This window comes from Oreochromis aureus, linkage group 12, assembly GCF_013358895.1.
Source record: "Oreochromis aureus strain Israel breed Guangdong linkage group 12, ZZ_aureus, whole genome shotgun sequence".
In the NCBI taxonomy this organism is placed as follows: domain Eukaryota; kingdom Metazoa; phylum Chordata; class Actinopteri; order Cichliformes; family Cichlidae; genus Oreochromis; species Oreochromis aureus.
Window position 1 is genome coordinate 3,955,305 of NC_052953.1, and position 16,524 is coordinate 3,971,828.

Here is a 16,524-nt window from a genome sequence, read left to right on the forward strand (position 1 = left end):
TTAGGGACAAAACTATGGACACCACAAACTAACTATTAGGGTTAAGACTGTGCTGTAGAGTCCACATGTCTATAGAACATGTATTTATTAATTAGTATAAAGAAGGGACAATGCACTGATTGCTATACTGTCAAAAAAAATGACAGGAACACTTTTTAACATGTCTAAGAGTATAACAACAAATCAAATACATTTCTGGGATGTTGATCTGAGGAAGTTGCAGAGGGGGGGTGTTAATCAGTTTCAGCTGCTTTGATTTTTATTAAATTAACAACACCTGCAGTAGAGGGACAACGATGAGACAGAACAGAAATGATTTTGCAGGTGGACATTTTTCCCTTCTCATCTTTTCTGTCTGTTTTTCACTAGTTTTGACTAGGCTCAGTGTCACTACTGGTAGTGGCACAGGTAGTCCAAGAAGGTGGCCTAAGGGCCTGATGTCATGTAGTTAGCCCCGTGTTCACTGCCCAGCACCTTGGAGCCTGAGTGGTATTGCCAATACCAGAAATGGAATGGAACCCTGAATATGTGTGACAAACATGAAGGGATCTGAAGGGCAGTCTTATACTGCCTGTAACATTGTTCAGTATGACTGGTTTGGTGGTGGAGCAGGGGGGCATATCCATGGACTTGCCTTCTGTAGGCTAGGAAACATCTTTGGGATGAGTTCACTTTTCATCTCAGCCATATATTTCCTGATACCATCGTTCATATTTTGCACTCTTCCCATTGTAGAACACTTAATGATATATGGACTGTGTTAACGTTTATTTAGTCTTGCTGCGCGATCAACCAACACTCCTTAAGATCACACACCCTCACAGATTCTCTCATTACATATTAGAGGTTTCAGGAGGTAGAGAGCAGTTTAAAGCATGAATGCAAACACAAACAAATCGAGATGATTATCACTTTAGGCGCTCATCAAATTGTCAGACTTCATCAACTGGTAAGTGAATGGTAAACAGACTGGTTCCTATATACCGCTTTTCTACTCTGAGTATTCAAAGCACTTTCCACAACTTGCCTCATTCAACCATTCAGACCTATTCATACAAGCACTTTATCTAAGCTTTTTCTATGCAAGTGCTTTCTATCTACCATGTACGCACATTCATACTCTGATGGATGCATCGGATCAACGTGGGCATTCTAAACCTACACAGGTTGTTTTCTATGTATGTGTTAACCACATTGATTTTTCATGTAAAGAAATGTGCTCTATAAATAAAAATTGTCAAATTGTCATTGTAAAGCAGCCACATTCACTGTGTTCACATGCTTTTAGGTCACAAAGTGAAAACAATATGGATATTACAAAGCAAAAGCTCAGAGTGTTTAGACAACAGCTGTTTCCAACTTATATTTAATTTACCTGAGTTATTATGAGAATCACTGGTAATAACTAACTTTTCTAACTAATCTAAGTAACCTGATGTGCAGTAGAACTAAAAGACACTTAATTAGAAATTAAATGCAAGGAAAATGTAATTACAATACATTAATTTTCACAAGTTAAAGCATTTCTTATGGTGAAATAAACATTTAAAGTAAACTCGAAATATATCAAACCAATTAAGCCTATGTCTGTGGTAAAAATATTTTCTTTGTGTGTGTGTGTGTGTGTTTGCATGCGTGTGCGTGTGTGTGTGTGTGTGTGTGTGTGTGTGTGTGTGTTTGCATGTATGTGTGTGTGTTTGCATGCGTGTGTGTGTGTGTGTGTGTGTGTGTGTGTGTGTGTGTTTGCATGTATGTGTGTGTGTTTGCGTGCGCGTGTGTGTGTGTGTGTGTGTACCTTAGTCTAAAGTCTGATTTGATATGTACAAAATTATATTCCCTATTAGTTGCTTTATTCAAAACCTTCCCAACCCCAACATTTATATTTTTTATTAATTTTATATTTTATTTTATTGCTGCAGTTATATTCTCCATCCAGAGTTTATGTCTCTGCACAGCCGAAAATGTAAAGCAAACCATACTTCTTTGTTAACAGTTTTTACTTCTTAGCATACAGTGATTTGGGGCAAGGCCATATTATTTGAAGAAAACATACACACAATCTCTCATCATTTGAGGACTTTCAAAATGACAAACAGGTCAGAAATAACTAACATTTGCAGTACTCAGACCCCAGTCGACCGCAAACCACCCTCAGGTGTTTGGTACTATAATAATGAATCTTTTTAACTTGCAGTACCATATCTTGGAACTAAAACCTTTCTGTAACAGCAGAAGTGATAGCTAGATTTGAAGAAGCCAGTGAAAAAAAAGGAGTTTCCCAGATCAAAGCAGAAATCCTTAAGGAGCGCAAAATTGGTGCAAATTGCTGTGGCATGACTTGAAACTCAACCAACCCAGAGCAGTAAAGAGGGAGAGAAAGCATCATTACATGAGAGAGAGAGGAACAGGAAATGTTAATGTGTCTGTATCTGTGTTTTGGATTTGGCTGGTTTGTATTTCTTGTGCTCTCTAGGATTGAACCTCTACTAAATACAATGAACTGATTCTAAAATGTATGCAAGGCATGCAATATATTTTTGTAGTGAGTGCATAAGAGCAGAGTATAGAGACAGGAGAAAGAGTCTTCCTACCTCGTGCAGTTTCACTCTCACTTTGTTGTAGGCTTTCAGCCAGCGAACTTTGGATGGAGAGCAGGGTGGAGGGCCGTCTACGAAGAAACTGAGGAGGACCAAGAAGAGATCAGCTTTTGGACACATAGACAAGACCAAAATCAATCAACATAAAATAAATGTTTTCCAGGCTAAATCTGGTCAGCCACTCCTATATTTAGCTCAAAAATAATCACTGAAAATTTGGCTGTTTGTATTCTGGCTGAATTGGTCTCAATTTAGCCCAGTTTGAGCATTGTTTTGGACACTACGCAGTCCTAATACAGATCCAGCAATCCCATCCAGCAAAACTCATTGAATGACAATGTTGCCAGATATCTTGGCTGTCTGAAAGATGAAAGGAGATCTAGAAAAGTCATAGCTGTAAAGGGTTAGTGTTTGCCTCTTTCAACAAGTATTTATTGAGTAGGTTGTCGTCACTACTTTGTTACTAAAAGCCAATAATTCCTACTGGTATCTCACAAACTAAATGCTGTGTACAGCGACAGATATTTTGGTTAGGATGAACAGCACAGTTACCATTAATATTTTTAAAAATGAAAATGCAAGACCAACATACCCATTTGTCTGACTCCTGTTATCGCAGTTGTCCAAGGTTGGTTTAGGAAGGATGTCCGAAGAGTCCTTTAAATCTTTCTTAGAACCAGGCTCTGGCAGTGCATGCACGTCCTTTTCAGCATCGTCCTCTTCTTCCTTGTTCCAGTTGGACAGCTGGTTTTGGAGAGGAGGGCGAGGCTTACTGGGGTGGCAGGACTCTACATGTCGGCGCTCTTCAGGCTCAGAGCTCAGCTGGGAGCTGACTGGGCTGAGGTTGCCTGACGAATCAAAGTGGCTGCTGTCTGGAGGGCTGTAGACAGCAACATCACAATTTAGAATACAGAGGTGATTTAGACAGAAAACTACTATAAAGGTCAAGGTTTTATTGCAAAATCAATATGGAAATCTGCATTTTACAAAATCATAGTAAGGGATTGATAGATTGGGGAAATTTTATTTGCTATAATACTGAAAAAAAATTTCAGTTTGCAATGGCAGACATGATTTTGGAATGAAACATTAAAGGATCAAAGGGGAATATAAGGGTCAAAGGATACTCTTCATCATATCACAGACAACAAGGAAAAATAAGAGGCTTCAGGAAGATGAGTTGATTAAATACATTCCTGTAACGGTCAGGTCAAGAGAGGTTCCACCAAGATTGCAAAGTTGATGGTCATGACTATGTGACTATCTGCCACCACTGGAAACTTCATGCATTTTTGTTTGATGTGTCATTTTTACTAATTTTGCAGTCTGCCTCTCCATGTGGCATAAGCTTTCTGCCTGTTGCTATCTTTTCTGACACCACCACTCGTTAAAAAATGTGCACAACTTTTAAGAGCAGGTGCAAGTTTAAAGCAATGTTGGCATGTTAGTAAATAAAAAGTTAACCTGTTTAATTAATAGGGATAAAACTGATAAATCTCATAAGTCATCGACTCAAGGGCTGGAAGACTGAGACTCCTGGCTCTGTACTTTAACTTGTACGATTTACTTTCTATTGGGTGTGGGCCAAACCACTTCTCCTTGCTCCTTTTATTCCAGAGTCCAGCCTGCCTCCACGGTGTACGCTGTAATGCCATGATAAATCTATCAGTTTGATTCATATAAACAAATTGGCTAAGGCTTGGAAATAATTCAGAGAACTGCAGGGGACAGAGGAAGGAGGGGTTTTTTAACCACCTCACCAGTGAAAAGGTAATAAATAAGAGCCGCTGGTTTCTTCGTTCATTTTGCTTCCATCACTGTCACAAAAGCTATTACTGAGGTGGTGTAAGCACAAAATAGCTGCAGTGCATTTACACTTGATGGTTAGCACTTTCTAAACATGTTATTTTCTTTCCTGTGCCTTGATCATGTCAGATATCTGGTAACTGGTTTCCATGTATGGCTATGGAGCCATACAAGAGTTGCAGAATGAGGATGGGACTGGAGTGTCCTAATGAAAACTAATTAGGGAAAAGGGGGAAAAATGGGAAAGGAAAAGTGGGAAAAGGGCTGAACATTTATCTATGCTAGCATGATAAATGAAGTATTCCATTTATCATGTACATTGCACTAGCCTTTTCATAGCTTCCTTTAACTGTTCCTTTGGTTGATCCATTTCCAGTTCTGCATGCACGACATCAGGTGTGTTTACTTCACTCTTATCTAACCCACATGGGGTGACCATTAACTGAGGCGTATCCAAACTTTCTATTTGGGAAACTGAGTGCGAAGGAACACCAGACAGAGGTGACTGTGCTAAGCTGTCACAGCTTCCTGTTTTTGAAGTTTCTGTTGGTCCTTCTGTATCACTGCCATCTTCACTTTCAGTTTCTCCAGAACCTGGGGAAGGTTTATCAGGTTCTGGATCATTACATTCGGTAGGTTTTGGAGTTTCAGACTGAGGCTCTACACTGACCACAGGAGGGGTGGATTCAGGTCTGGGAGAATCAGAGTTACCAAACATTGAGGTAAGTTTCATGCCGAACACAGATGAAACAGATGCTTCCTCCTTTCCAGTTGACTTTTCATCATGGAAAATACCAGCTGAAAGGCTTTTAAAACCAGAAAATAGACCCCCATCAGTTTGTTGTGTCTGAGGTGCCTTAGAAGCAGTGGCTGGAGATGCTGAGGTGGAGAAAAGGGATCCAATCGATGATGTACCTTCAGCAGCTACAGACAAAAAGCCTAATTTTGGGGCAGTGAGACCTGGAATTTCAAAGATGCCCTTGTTTTCAGGAGCTGTGTGCGGTGCTGCTTTGTCAGACACTGCAGTAACTGGCCCTTCTGAATGCTCTACATGTTCATCATCCCCTGATTGTTTCTCAGTAGTCTGAATAATAGATTCAGTGAGAGAATTTTCATCTGCTTCTGTTTCTTCTTTTTGTTCCGTCTCCTCCACCAAACCTTTTTCAGGAATTTCAGATTCCTCTGTGCTCTTGACATGTCCATCTTCAGATAAAGGTATCTCTGGTTTTTCAGTGATTGCACAGTCTGTCACATTAGCAGAAAGCTTATCAGGTCCACACTGTGTACCAGACTGTTGAGTTTCCTCAGGTTTTGTTGTCTCGGGACCTTTGAACATACCAAATAAGTCACTTGTAAGAGATTCTGAAGCAATACTACTTGGAAGGCCAAAAAATGAGCTTTTCTGTTGTTGCTGTTGTTGTTGATGTTGCGGTTGTGGTGGTGGTTGACGAGGTGCAGGTGATGAACCAAAAAGTGAGGCAGCTGAACTTGAAAAAAATCCACCCACAGTTGGTGATTTACTTTGTGTATTTGGGGCAGAGAACATAGACATAAACCCAGAAAATGGAGCTGGTTCAGGTGGCTTTTGTGGCCCTGGCTGTCTTGGACCAGCCATTCTTGGCCCACTCATTCGTGGCACTCCCATTCGCGGCCCACCCATTCTTGGTACTCCCATTCTTTGGACTTGTGGACCAAGAGGCCTGGTCATACCCAGCCTAGGTTGTTGTTGTTGTGGTGGAGGAGTTGAAGGAGCAAGAGGTAGAAATGAGTTGGTACCAATAGTTTTTTCTTCATTTGTTGAAGAGGCCACTACTGCCAAAGGTGAACTTTCAGATACTTTTTCTGCAGGTTCTGTAGCAGCATGCTCTAATTCTGCCTCGGTTCGTTCTTTTATTGTCTCACCAGATGTGAGTGTTAAGTCTGCCAAAGTTGTACTTTCAGAGACTTTTTCTGCAGGTTCTGTAATAGCATGCTCTAATTTTGCCTCGGTTATTTCTTTTACTGTCTCACTACATGTGATTTTTAAGTCTTCTTGGACAGCTTTTTCAGAATCTGAAACTGCTGTGACCACAGATTCTGCAGTAACTGTTTCTGGTTTTTGTACCACAGAATCAACTACATTAGTATGTTCAGTGGATTTTTCCTCATTCGTCATTACCTTTTGTTCATCAGCAACTTTTTCCAGCTCACTAGTTAATTTTTCTATAACTGCCTTTGCTGTATTTTCTTCACTAGCATGTTCTGAAGTGTGCTCAGTTGATTTTTCTATTTCCAGAACAGCTTTTTGTTCAAAACTGTAAACTTTGAAAGGCTCCTCAGTTAGTTTTTCTACATCTGCAACTACTGTCTTTTCTTCTGCAGCAACTTTCAAGGCCTCCTCAGATGTTTTTTCTATACCTGTAACACTAGTTTCATCTTCATCAGCAACTTTCAGTAGCTCCTCACTTGGTTTTTCAATCTCTGAAATTGCTAGCTCTGCATTAATAACAGCCTTATCTTCAACTATATTTGAACTTGTGTTCTTGTCAGTAGACTCTCTAGAACCTTGCAATGGCATTTGCATAGTGTCATCTTTTTCTGAAAGACTTTTGATATCAGCTGTCTCAGCTTCGTCACCTGTGGACTTACTTTCACCTTTAAAGCTATCAAGTTCTGATTCAGCAAATTTTCTCTCAACATCTACGTTATCTTTTATCTCTTTATTTTCTTTTTCAGTTTCTGACTCTGCCTGAGAAACTTGTTTTTCAGCCTCCACAAGTGTCTCTTTAGAAGTCGTGATTTGAGTGTCCACAGTGGAAGCTTCAACGGTGTCTAATGCGTTTTCATCAAAGGGCAAGTTCTGTTGTATTGTGGTTTTATTTTCTATATCTCGATCTGTCAAGGGACCAGACATTTTAGTAACATTTTGAGTGATGTCTGCAGTTGAATCCTTGACATCTTGGCATGCCTGTTCTATTTGAGATTCCATCTGAATTGAGGATGTAGAAAGAAGCTCTGTGGATACAATTTTTTTGTTCTCAACACAGTCACTCTTTTCTTCTTCTGAGTCATCCTTTGTGCCGTGAGGTTTCACTTGTTCTGAGGCAATTTCCTCCCTATCTGATGATACAGAAAGAGGCTCTGGAGAGACACTTTTTATCTTCTCAACGTGGTCATTCTTTCCTTCTTCCAAGTTATCCTTTGTGTCTGGAGGTTTGTCTAGTTCTGAAACAATCTCTTCCTTTACAAAAGCAGTTGTTTCTTGTTCAGGTTTGGTCTCCTCCAAGAAAGACATCCCAAATAGACCAAACCCAGTTTTAGCTTTGTTACTATCAGAACTCCCACCAAGTGAAAACACAGAAGAAACTTTGAAACCTTCTGATTCAGGTGGTTTAGAAACTGGTGATTGTGCTTCTGATGCTTGTTGGCTTTGTCCACCAAACATCGAAAACAGTCCTTTTCCCATTATCTCTGGACCACTGGGTCTTGGTGGTGTAACAGTTGGCCCAGGTGGGCGTACTCTAGGACTAGTTTGAGACTGGGCACCAAGACCACCAAACTTTGAAAACAAACCTGCTCCAGGGGTTTCTTTATTTGTAGTAGAACCAGGGAGTATGCCACCAAATATAGAAGACCCAGTAGAAGGTGCCCTCGGCGTAGCACTACCCATAGGTTGACCTCTGGGACTGGGTGGTTGCTGAGGTGCAGATGAACCAAACATGGAGAACAGACCCTTTCCTGGAGGTTCTTTGGGTGGAGGACCTCTAGGTCGCACACTTCCAACAGTTGGACCTCTTGGAGCAGGCGATGCTTGACTACTGGCTCCACCAAACATGGAGAATAAACCTTTTCCCTGTGGCTCTTGTGGCGTTGGTGTTGTTTCTTTGGATCCAGGTGAAGATGGGGTACTTGACCCACCAAACATTGAAAGCAATCCTGTCCCAGGAGCATCTTTGGCAGATGAGCCAGGAAGAATACCACCAAGTAATGATATACCAGGGGAGGAAGTCTGCTGTGAGTTTGGAGTAGAGCCACTAAATATAGAAAATAATCCTTTACCTCCTTGTTCATCCTCAGGTTGATCAACCTTGCCAGCAGAACTGTCCTCCTTGGAAACTATTATTTCCTCTGTGAGAGGTTTGACAGGACTGGGCTCAGGTTCAGACAAGGAGACATCCTTTTGAGTTTCATCATAAAGTGGTTGGACTTTTTCATGCAATTTTGCATCTGAGGCTGAGGGTAATTCTTCTGGTGACACATTTTCATGTGACTGTACTCCTTCAGACAGTACGATTTCTGAAGATGTGCTTTCCCTCTTATTAGCTAGAGCGTCAAGTGTTTCAGGAGCATTGGAGGATTTTATTACTGAAGTTGTATTGCCAACCTGGCCAGCCAGATCACTGAGTTGTTCAACCACATCAAGTGTTGTATTGTCTGAAACTGATAATTTTGCATCCTTGGAAGTCAGTTCAGTTTGTGGCTCGTTGGCTTCAGTACTCTCTGGTATTCCTTCAGCTTTAAAGAGGACATCATCTACAGTTGAACATTTTTCAGTCACGATAGGCTGTGAGTCTCTCTCTGCAAGAGTACTACTTTCTGCAGTCAGTGTAAGTGGCATTTCTGGTGAAGAGGTCTTGATTTGTTCTATTTCAGTGGATAGCTCTGTGCTACTTATTTCTGTAGATCTAGCCTCCTTAGACATCTCAGACTCTGAAACAGAATAATCAGGTAAAGAATCTTTACATTCTTCATCGGGAGCAGTTTCTTTAGAAACACTGGACTCTGGGATTTCAGGCGTGCTACATTCACTAAACTCGTGCTCATTTGTCTCTTCTTCTGGTGAACTTGCTGCTGAGACAAAAATATGGGGCAGCCTGACATAAGGTTTTGGGTCACCTGGTTCAATTTGTGTTTCAGGTATTTCAGAGCCAATGCCAATGTAAATTGACTTTTGATGTTGATTTTTATCCTGTGATCCATTAGACAAAGAATTTTTACCACACTCAGTATTGCCATCGATAGACTGTATGGCTACAGTTTGTTTGGAATGCTCTAGAATTCCATGCATAGATGTGTCTGATTCTGCTACAAGTATTTTATCCGTGATGACAGAACCCTCTTTTACACCTGCTTCTGACGTAACTTCTGACAGTGTTTGCGAAGGTTCTGCTGAACTGTCAAAACTCAGAATTCCCTTGGGTGGCATGGTATCTGATGGCTTTGCTAGTAAGTTTTCAGGAAAAGGCCTTTCTTTATCTTGTGTTTCTCTTTCTGGGATTGCATTTAGCATTGGCGGTGCTTGCTGATATTCTTGAGAAAGAGATGAAGGCAAACCATGTACTGGCAACTCACTAATGTTGGAGACCAAAGGCAGTATCACTGGTGACGTTTCAGAGCTTATATCACTTAAAATGGAATCGTTGTTTCTGTGTTCCGATTTGATTATTTGTGATTGGGTCAGATCTAGCTCTGTCCGTAGGGCTGCAGATTGATCCTTTGTTGATTCAGATGAAAAGGAAGAAGGTACTTTATCTTTAACCACCACTGATCTAGATTCTTCAAAAGATTTTGTTTGTGTAACTGGATATGTAATTTCTTTCCTGTTTGATATGTCATCATTTTCACTAGTCAATCTAGAATCAAAGTTAGCTTGGTCAGTAACAGGCAGAGAACTTGACACAATAACACTTTGTGAGCTTAAAGCAGTTTTTTCTTGAAGCCCGGCAGGGGTTACTGAGGTGGTGGCCTGTTTAACATCAGCTGCCATCTGTGTTCCAGTAAATTGCGTCCTTTGGTCCTCGGTTGTAGACATAAGCTGGTGGGACAGAGCAGCAGCTGGCATTGTACTGGCAGATGGTTGCGATCCAGCACCGCTGAATAATGAAATCAAACCCTTGACAGAGGTAGACCTTGCTGCTGTCACAGATACCTCTGGTTGTTGCAATTGAGCCCCAAAGTCTTGGTTAGGAAAGCTGCTCTTTAATGGTTGTGCACGCACAGGATCACATTTTGTAGACTGTTGGGATATAGATGTGCTAATGTTCAAAGATTCAGTTGGTATGGAATATTGCTGGACAGTGACATGTGTTTGGATTTGAGTAGACTGTTTTGATAGTTCAAGAGATCCTGTCACAGATGCCTCTGGTTGTTGCAATTCAGCCCCAAAGTTCTGGTTAGGAAAGTTGCTCTTTAATGGTTGTACAGGTATTGGATCACATTTTGTGGATGGTTGGGATACAGATGTGCTTACTTTTAAAGGTACGGTTGGTGTGGAATACTGCTGATAAGTGACAGGGGTTTGGTATTGACTAGATTGTTTTGACAGTTCAAGAGGTCCTTTTGAAAAATCTTCTGTTGCCATACTATGTACAGGTTGTATGCCAAAAGACTGTGGAGAAGGTTCAGGTCTAGGTCTGCCATCTGGTTGATTATGAACATTGTGTGTGGTGGGATCATTTTGGATTCTACCATACAGTTGATGGGTAGATGCAGAAGGCAATGCATGTCCATTACTTGACACCGTTTCACTGTTTGGTACGTTTTCCTCAGTACTCTCATAGCTGTCCACAGTTGCCTGCTTAATAAGAATTTTGGGTCTAGATATAATGTCAAACTGAACACTTGGATCATGTCTTTCCACCTTTAAAGGTATTGGCTGAGATGTTACAATGGCTGGAGTCCAACCAGTTTTAGCACCAGACTGTTGATATTGCTGTTGCACAGCTGAATGTTGGGTTTGCTGCTGCTTTGGTTTGCAAGGAGACAATGGATCATGTTTTTCGTAATCAACATTTGCACAACTGATCTGTTGATATGCATTGTTTAGTGATGATCTCTTGGGTTCCTCTATAGCCTGAGGAGGTGGTGTCTTCATTTGAACAGGTACAAGAGATAACACTGAAGTAGTCAATGACTCAGAGTTTATTCCTGTTCCCAAATGCCATCTAGAGTTTATTCCAGGTTGGATGGTAGAGTTTTTATCAGGTAAATATTCTCTGTATTGCAAAGGCTTCTGAGTATCTTCTCTGATATCTTCAGTACTGGCTGCAGGTGTGTATGGTTGCTGACAGTAGATACCATTTTGAGATTGTGATGAAATATAAGAAGAAGAAAGATCCTTTGTATCTTGATCTCTAACAACTGTGTTTTTGTTTTGAAGATCTACAGTTAGGTTGACAATACCAACTGGTGTTTCCTTTTCTAACGGCCTTTCAGTTTTCCTTCTTTCAAACATTTCTTTTTTTGCTTTGACATTTGAAAAGTTCATGGGCTCTTCTGCTTTTGGCTCAGTTTGATTACTTAAAGCACTAGGCTTTAGGCTATCTTTTGCTGAGAAGTTCACTGGTTTATTTTGTTGCCACATTTCCTTACAGATGGCATTTGGCCCAGAAAATACATCATTACATTGGTAGGGAAATATATTTGTGTGCAATGTCTCAGTTTTGCTGATTCTACTCAAAACTTGTCTTCCTTGTTGATTTGCAGATTGTGTCACTATAAGTGGTACACCAACAGAACCATTTCTTATTATATTTGCCTTGTTTTTGATCAGTGGCACAACTCCAGTTGACAAGGTATCAGGTACTGTTTCAGACCATTTCTCCTGTGGTTTTGGAGACATGTCTAGGTAGCTTTTGATAGAATTAGCAGGTGCAGATATTTGTTGACATCCACTTTGAACATATCCTTGTTGTATTGGCACCTGTGAGCCAACCACTGTTGGCTGCCTTTTAGTTTGTATCTGAGATAGGTGCGTTTCCACAATAAGTGGTACACCAACAGAATCCCCTTGTGAATATGAAAAGCCTGACGGTCTTATCCTTACCAGTGATACTGGATCTGAATAGTTTACCATCGCATCTGATTTAACTGTCTTTGTTGACATATCTAAAGTGCTTTTAATAGAGTTTGCTGGAGATGTAGCGGGTGATTTCATTTGGGTAATGACTGATAGCTGTGAAGTTATCTGATTTGAATGGAGAAAGGCCTCAGATTTTCTGTGCCATGGTTGTTGACACAGAATTGAACCTGAGTGATTTTGAAGCTTACTCATAGCTGGTTGCTGGGCATTTGCATTTGAGCTTCTTAAGTTACCAAGAGGTACTTCAGATGGGCTATCAACAACTAATGGTATGCCAACAGAATTATTTCGTACAAATTCATGTGCACTTGGCTTGCTTCTTGTTAGTGGTAGAGCTTCAGAAAGAGTATAATTTGTTCCCACTTCTAGATCTGCCTCCTTAAATTTGGCAGAAGATTTAGAAGTCATGTCTAGTGTGGCCTTAACTGCATTGGCTGGTGCTGTGGCTTGACAGAGTGGTTTGCCAGTTTCAAGAGATTCTGTAAACTGTCCAAGAAGAGGTCGTTGCCTTGGTAATGGTATCCTCCTATCACCACATGAAGTCTCCTCTTTTGTGTGAGAAGATCTTATTTGAATCGTTCCAGCAGTAAGAGGAAGCCTTTTCTCAACAGGAACGGAATTAGTATACTCTATTGTTTGTTCCGTTGGCTCTTGAAATTCTGCCTTATTTGACAAGTCAATGGATTCATGACGACTGAGACTTTTGTCTGTCTTTTCAGAAGGTAATGTTTTTCTCTTTGTCAGTGGCAGTGCCTCACAGATAGGAACAGTTGGCACAACAGTTTGCTGAGTCTGCTGGGTTGTTTTCTTTTTAGACATATCTAATGTAGGTTTAATTGAGTTTGCTGGTGAAGTGTTCTTCTGATATTGCTCAGCTGTTCCATTAGAGTGATAAGGAGGAGTTGTGGATATCTGTGGGCTTTGCTGCATTTGCAGGCCCACACCAACAGAGCAATTTGGTTGTGGTTCCTGAGTAACTACTTGTTTTCTCAAAATTGGGCTTAATAGCGGTGAGGTACATACAGGTTGTGCTGATTTCGTTTTTGCAGTTTGTTTAAGACCACTATTGAGGCCAGAGGCTTTACTAGAAACATCAGTAACTGAAGAGCTAACACTACCGTGAGAACTCTCTGACAATTTGGAGGTAGAAGACGGCTTGGGTGAACTGTCTGCTTCAACTTTAGTGCAGTTTGTCTCAGTCATTATATGGGTACTCTGAGAGCCTGGGAGCTTTTGGATATGAACTGCAGAAGTTACATGGCTGGTTGTAACTTCTGGCCTGGACAATCTTCTCTCTGATTTCTTGTGAGGATCAGCAAGCCTATGATCAGTCTGAGAACATGTTGGATGTTGCTGTAATGTGTTCACAGTGCCATATTCTGAATCAGGCCATTCAACTTCATCTTCCTCAGTTTGTTTGGTAAGATCTACAGCAATGGTAGTCTGGCCAGTCAAGTCAGTGTTTGCCTGAGTATCAATGGACTGTTTCTCTTTGAATCTTTTTAACTTGTACTTTGTGAAGTCAACAACTTCAATTCTCTGTGTAGATTTTACACTGTCATCAGTTGCACCTTTTTGTTTGCCATTTTTGGTTTGGTTCATTGTGGCAGAAAAGTCTATGACTTTATTGCATGTTTGAGAGTTGGCAGTGGTTGAAAGTGATATCCGATTTCTATTGTAAAGGTAAGCTTCACTGTATGTATCCGAGCTGTCATTTAAAATATGTAACTGGGGTGTAAGTTGCTGAGAGGTATCTTGTGGTTGATTTTGAGACAGGGAAGCACTTTCACAGGTTGCTAAAGAACTGTTCACATTGCTAATGCTAGACATCCCAGTGACAGTGATCTGATTTGGTTGTGATAATACTCTGGGTCTTTCTGCTTGAGAGGGCTGTCTTGCAAGCCTATGTCGCTGTGGTGAAACCGAAGGTACAGTTGAGGTAGATGTCGCGGATGAAATCTTAATAGAAGCTGCCTGTGATGGAGATGCTGCAGAGCTGACTTCTGTACTAACAGCTGGTGGTGTTGGGAGTTTCCTTCCTGAATGCACAGGTCCTGGTATTTTTTGAGCTGATGGGCTCCCTGAAGGAATTCTTGATGTCTCTGAAACACCTTTAGATACTGCTGGTGATGTAGCAGGTGTTGATGGCTGAATTCCAGCTTTACTTGTCTCAGTCTTGGAAGGCTTTTTAACAGCTTCTCCAGCAGCTGAAACTATAGAGCTTGACTTTTGTCTTGGTGGTTCTGAAGGTACATCATCTGCAGGTGCAATCCTGATTTCAGGAATTTGGGAGTGTCTATTTGGAAAAATTTGTGTTGAATGATACCTTGGAGAATGTGCTGATGAGGTTGTATTTACATCTGTTATTCCCTGATTCTTCCAATATGGCCCTCCATGTCCACCTTTCAGTGACTTTAAAGTCAGATCAGCGGCCTCTATTGGTTCCTCTTGACAGTCGTGAGTATTTTGTAATGAATCTAAATTGATCTTTTTTAGCTTGTACACAGAAAAGTCTACAGGTTGTTCTGCTTGGGAAGATAGCGATTCCTGAAACATTTGAGAAAAGCTTTCCAAATTCATGTTCATTATTTTCTCACCCTTTTTGAGTGCAGAGGTTAGGTCCACAGGAGCATCAGAAAGGACCAACCTATTCTGCTGGTTGCCTTGAATCCAGAAGCCTTCATTTTCAGTGTAAAAGGGGATTTTAAAACCACATAGGGTAACTTTATCCCTTTCTTTTTGTTTCAGAATTTTAGCAATATTTTCAGTGATATTTCCCAGAGCTTGTACATCCTCTGGTGTAGCACAGGCATAGAGATGTTTACCAGCTCTGTCAGTTAAAAGAGAATAAATGTAATCCTCATCTGTATAGACATAATATCCACAGTCCCCAGCCTCAGCTGGCCACCACAGCCCTTGTTCCAAGAGTAAAAGCCATTGTTGATACCACTCAGAGTCCTTAAATAGCATTTCTTCTTCTGCATCTCCTGTAATGCCTGCAGATCTGCTTAAATCCAGAGCACCACGTCTTAAATCCACTGGACCCTTTTTTGTGGCAAGTTGTTTTAAAAACTCAGTTGCTGACTTCAAATCAAAGTCTTGAACTTTTAAATGACTAACAGTAGTTTTTTCCACCGTTTTGCTAAATTCCTGTCCTCTGCATTCAGTGAGTGACTGGCATCTACTTAACTGTGTCTTTGTTTTTTCCGTAGACAGATTCAGCGCACTGCCTCTAACAATCCAAGGTTTAGCATTTCCAGCAAGATTATTTAATTGGTCACAGCTACTCCAGGATTTGTTATCTCTGCAGCTCATGTCAAACAGAATAGCATCTTCACCTGGCTCAAGAAAACGATTTCTGCTTTCAAAAAGCTGGGCAGCAGAATCCCTCCAAGGATGTGAGGGTACATTAAAGCCACTAATGTCCATTTCTTTAGGATTCAAACATGTTTGATTCTCCCATTGAGCTGGTCTAACTGTAGGAGGCATATGCCCTTGGTATGTTTGGTAGCCTTCCTGAACTTGAGTAGCAAGGGATTCAGCAAGGATATAATCATTGAGTTGTTGCCACAAAAGAGCTTCAATAAGACACTGATGCTCATAGAGCTCTGGTGGAATAACACCATGCTCTGTAAAGTTGTATAAAAGATCCTTGTAACCATACTCATCTGCTGTTCCATACAAGAGACGTTGTATTTCCTCAAGATAACGTCGCGTTGGAGAAATTGTAGGATCTTGCAAGCCCTGAGAATGTATGGCTTCTTTACAAGTCTCAACAGTGGAAGTGACTGGAATGCCACTCGTTAGAGTTGCTGTACTTGAATGGATATCCACCTTACTCTTTGGTAGTAAATGATCGAAGCAGCCCTTTTCATTTTCCCTTCCAGGAGCAGAAGTACTGTCATTGGTGCCTGTTTTTAAAATACTTGATAACAGACTAGGAGACATGCTACTTGTGCTGGTTTTTTGTTCTTCCTTTCCAAGTTGAGGAGTAGATGGCTGCTGTGATTTTGATGGTGATTCCTCAGTGACACTAAAAAGGCTTTTGAGAAAACCTTTTTGAGATGTACTTTTTAAGTCCTTATCTTTATCTCCCACATCTTGGGAGGAATGCATTTCTACAGGTTTAGTTCTCTGAATCTGGGGTCGGCTCTGCCCTGTATGTGGCTGCTTTGGTTCCTGTATTTTCTGATCAGCAGGTGGGGATGGCGACTGTTCCACAGTACCTGAAATTTTGTTTAAAATGCCAGAGAATAATCCCCCTGATTCAGACTGAGCTGG

At 40.9% G+C, this 16,524-nt stretch overlaps 1 protein-coding gene across 1 annotated transcript in view; it reads right to left on the reverse strand.

Moving 5' to 3' along the window:
• The window catches only part of LOC116333366 (protein unc-13 homolog B-like), a 191,228-nt gene that overhangs the window by 122,286 nt on the left and 52,418 nt on the right, over positions 1-16,524 (reverse strand). Inside the window, exons 9-10 of the mRNA XM_039620820.1 lie at positions 3,190-3,477; positions 2,592-2,679 (exon numbers count right to left, since the gene is read on the reverse strand). Coding sequence (XP_039476754.1) covers positions 2,592-2,679; positions 3,190-3,477 — 376 coding nt within the window. The remainder of the gene's footprint in view (positions 1-2,591; positions 2,680-3,189; positions 3,478-16,524) is intronic.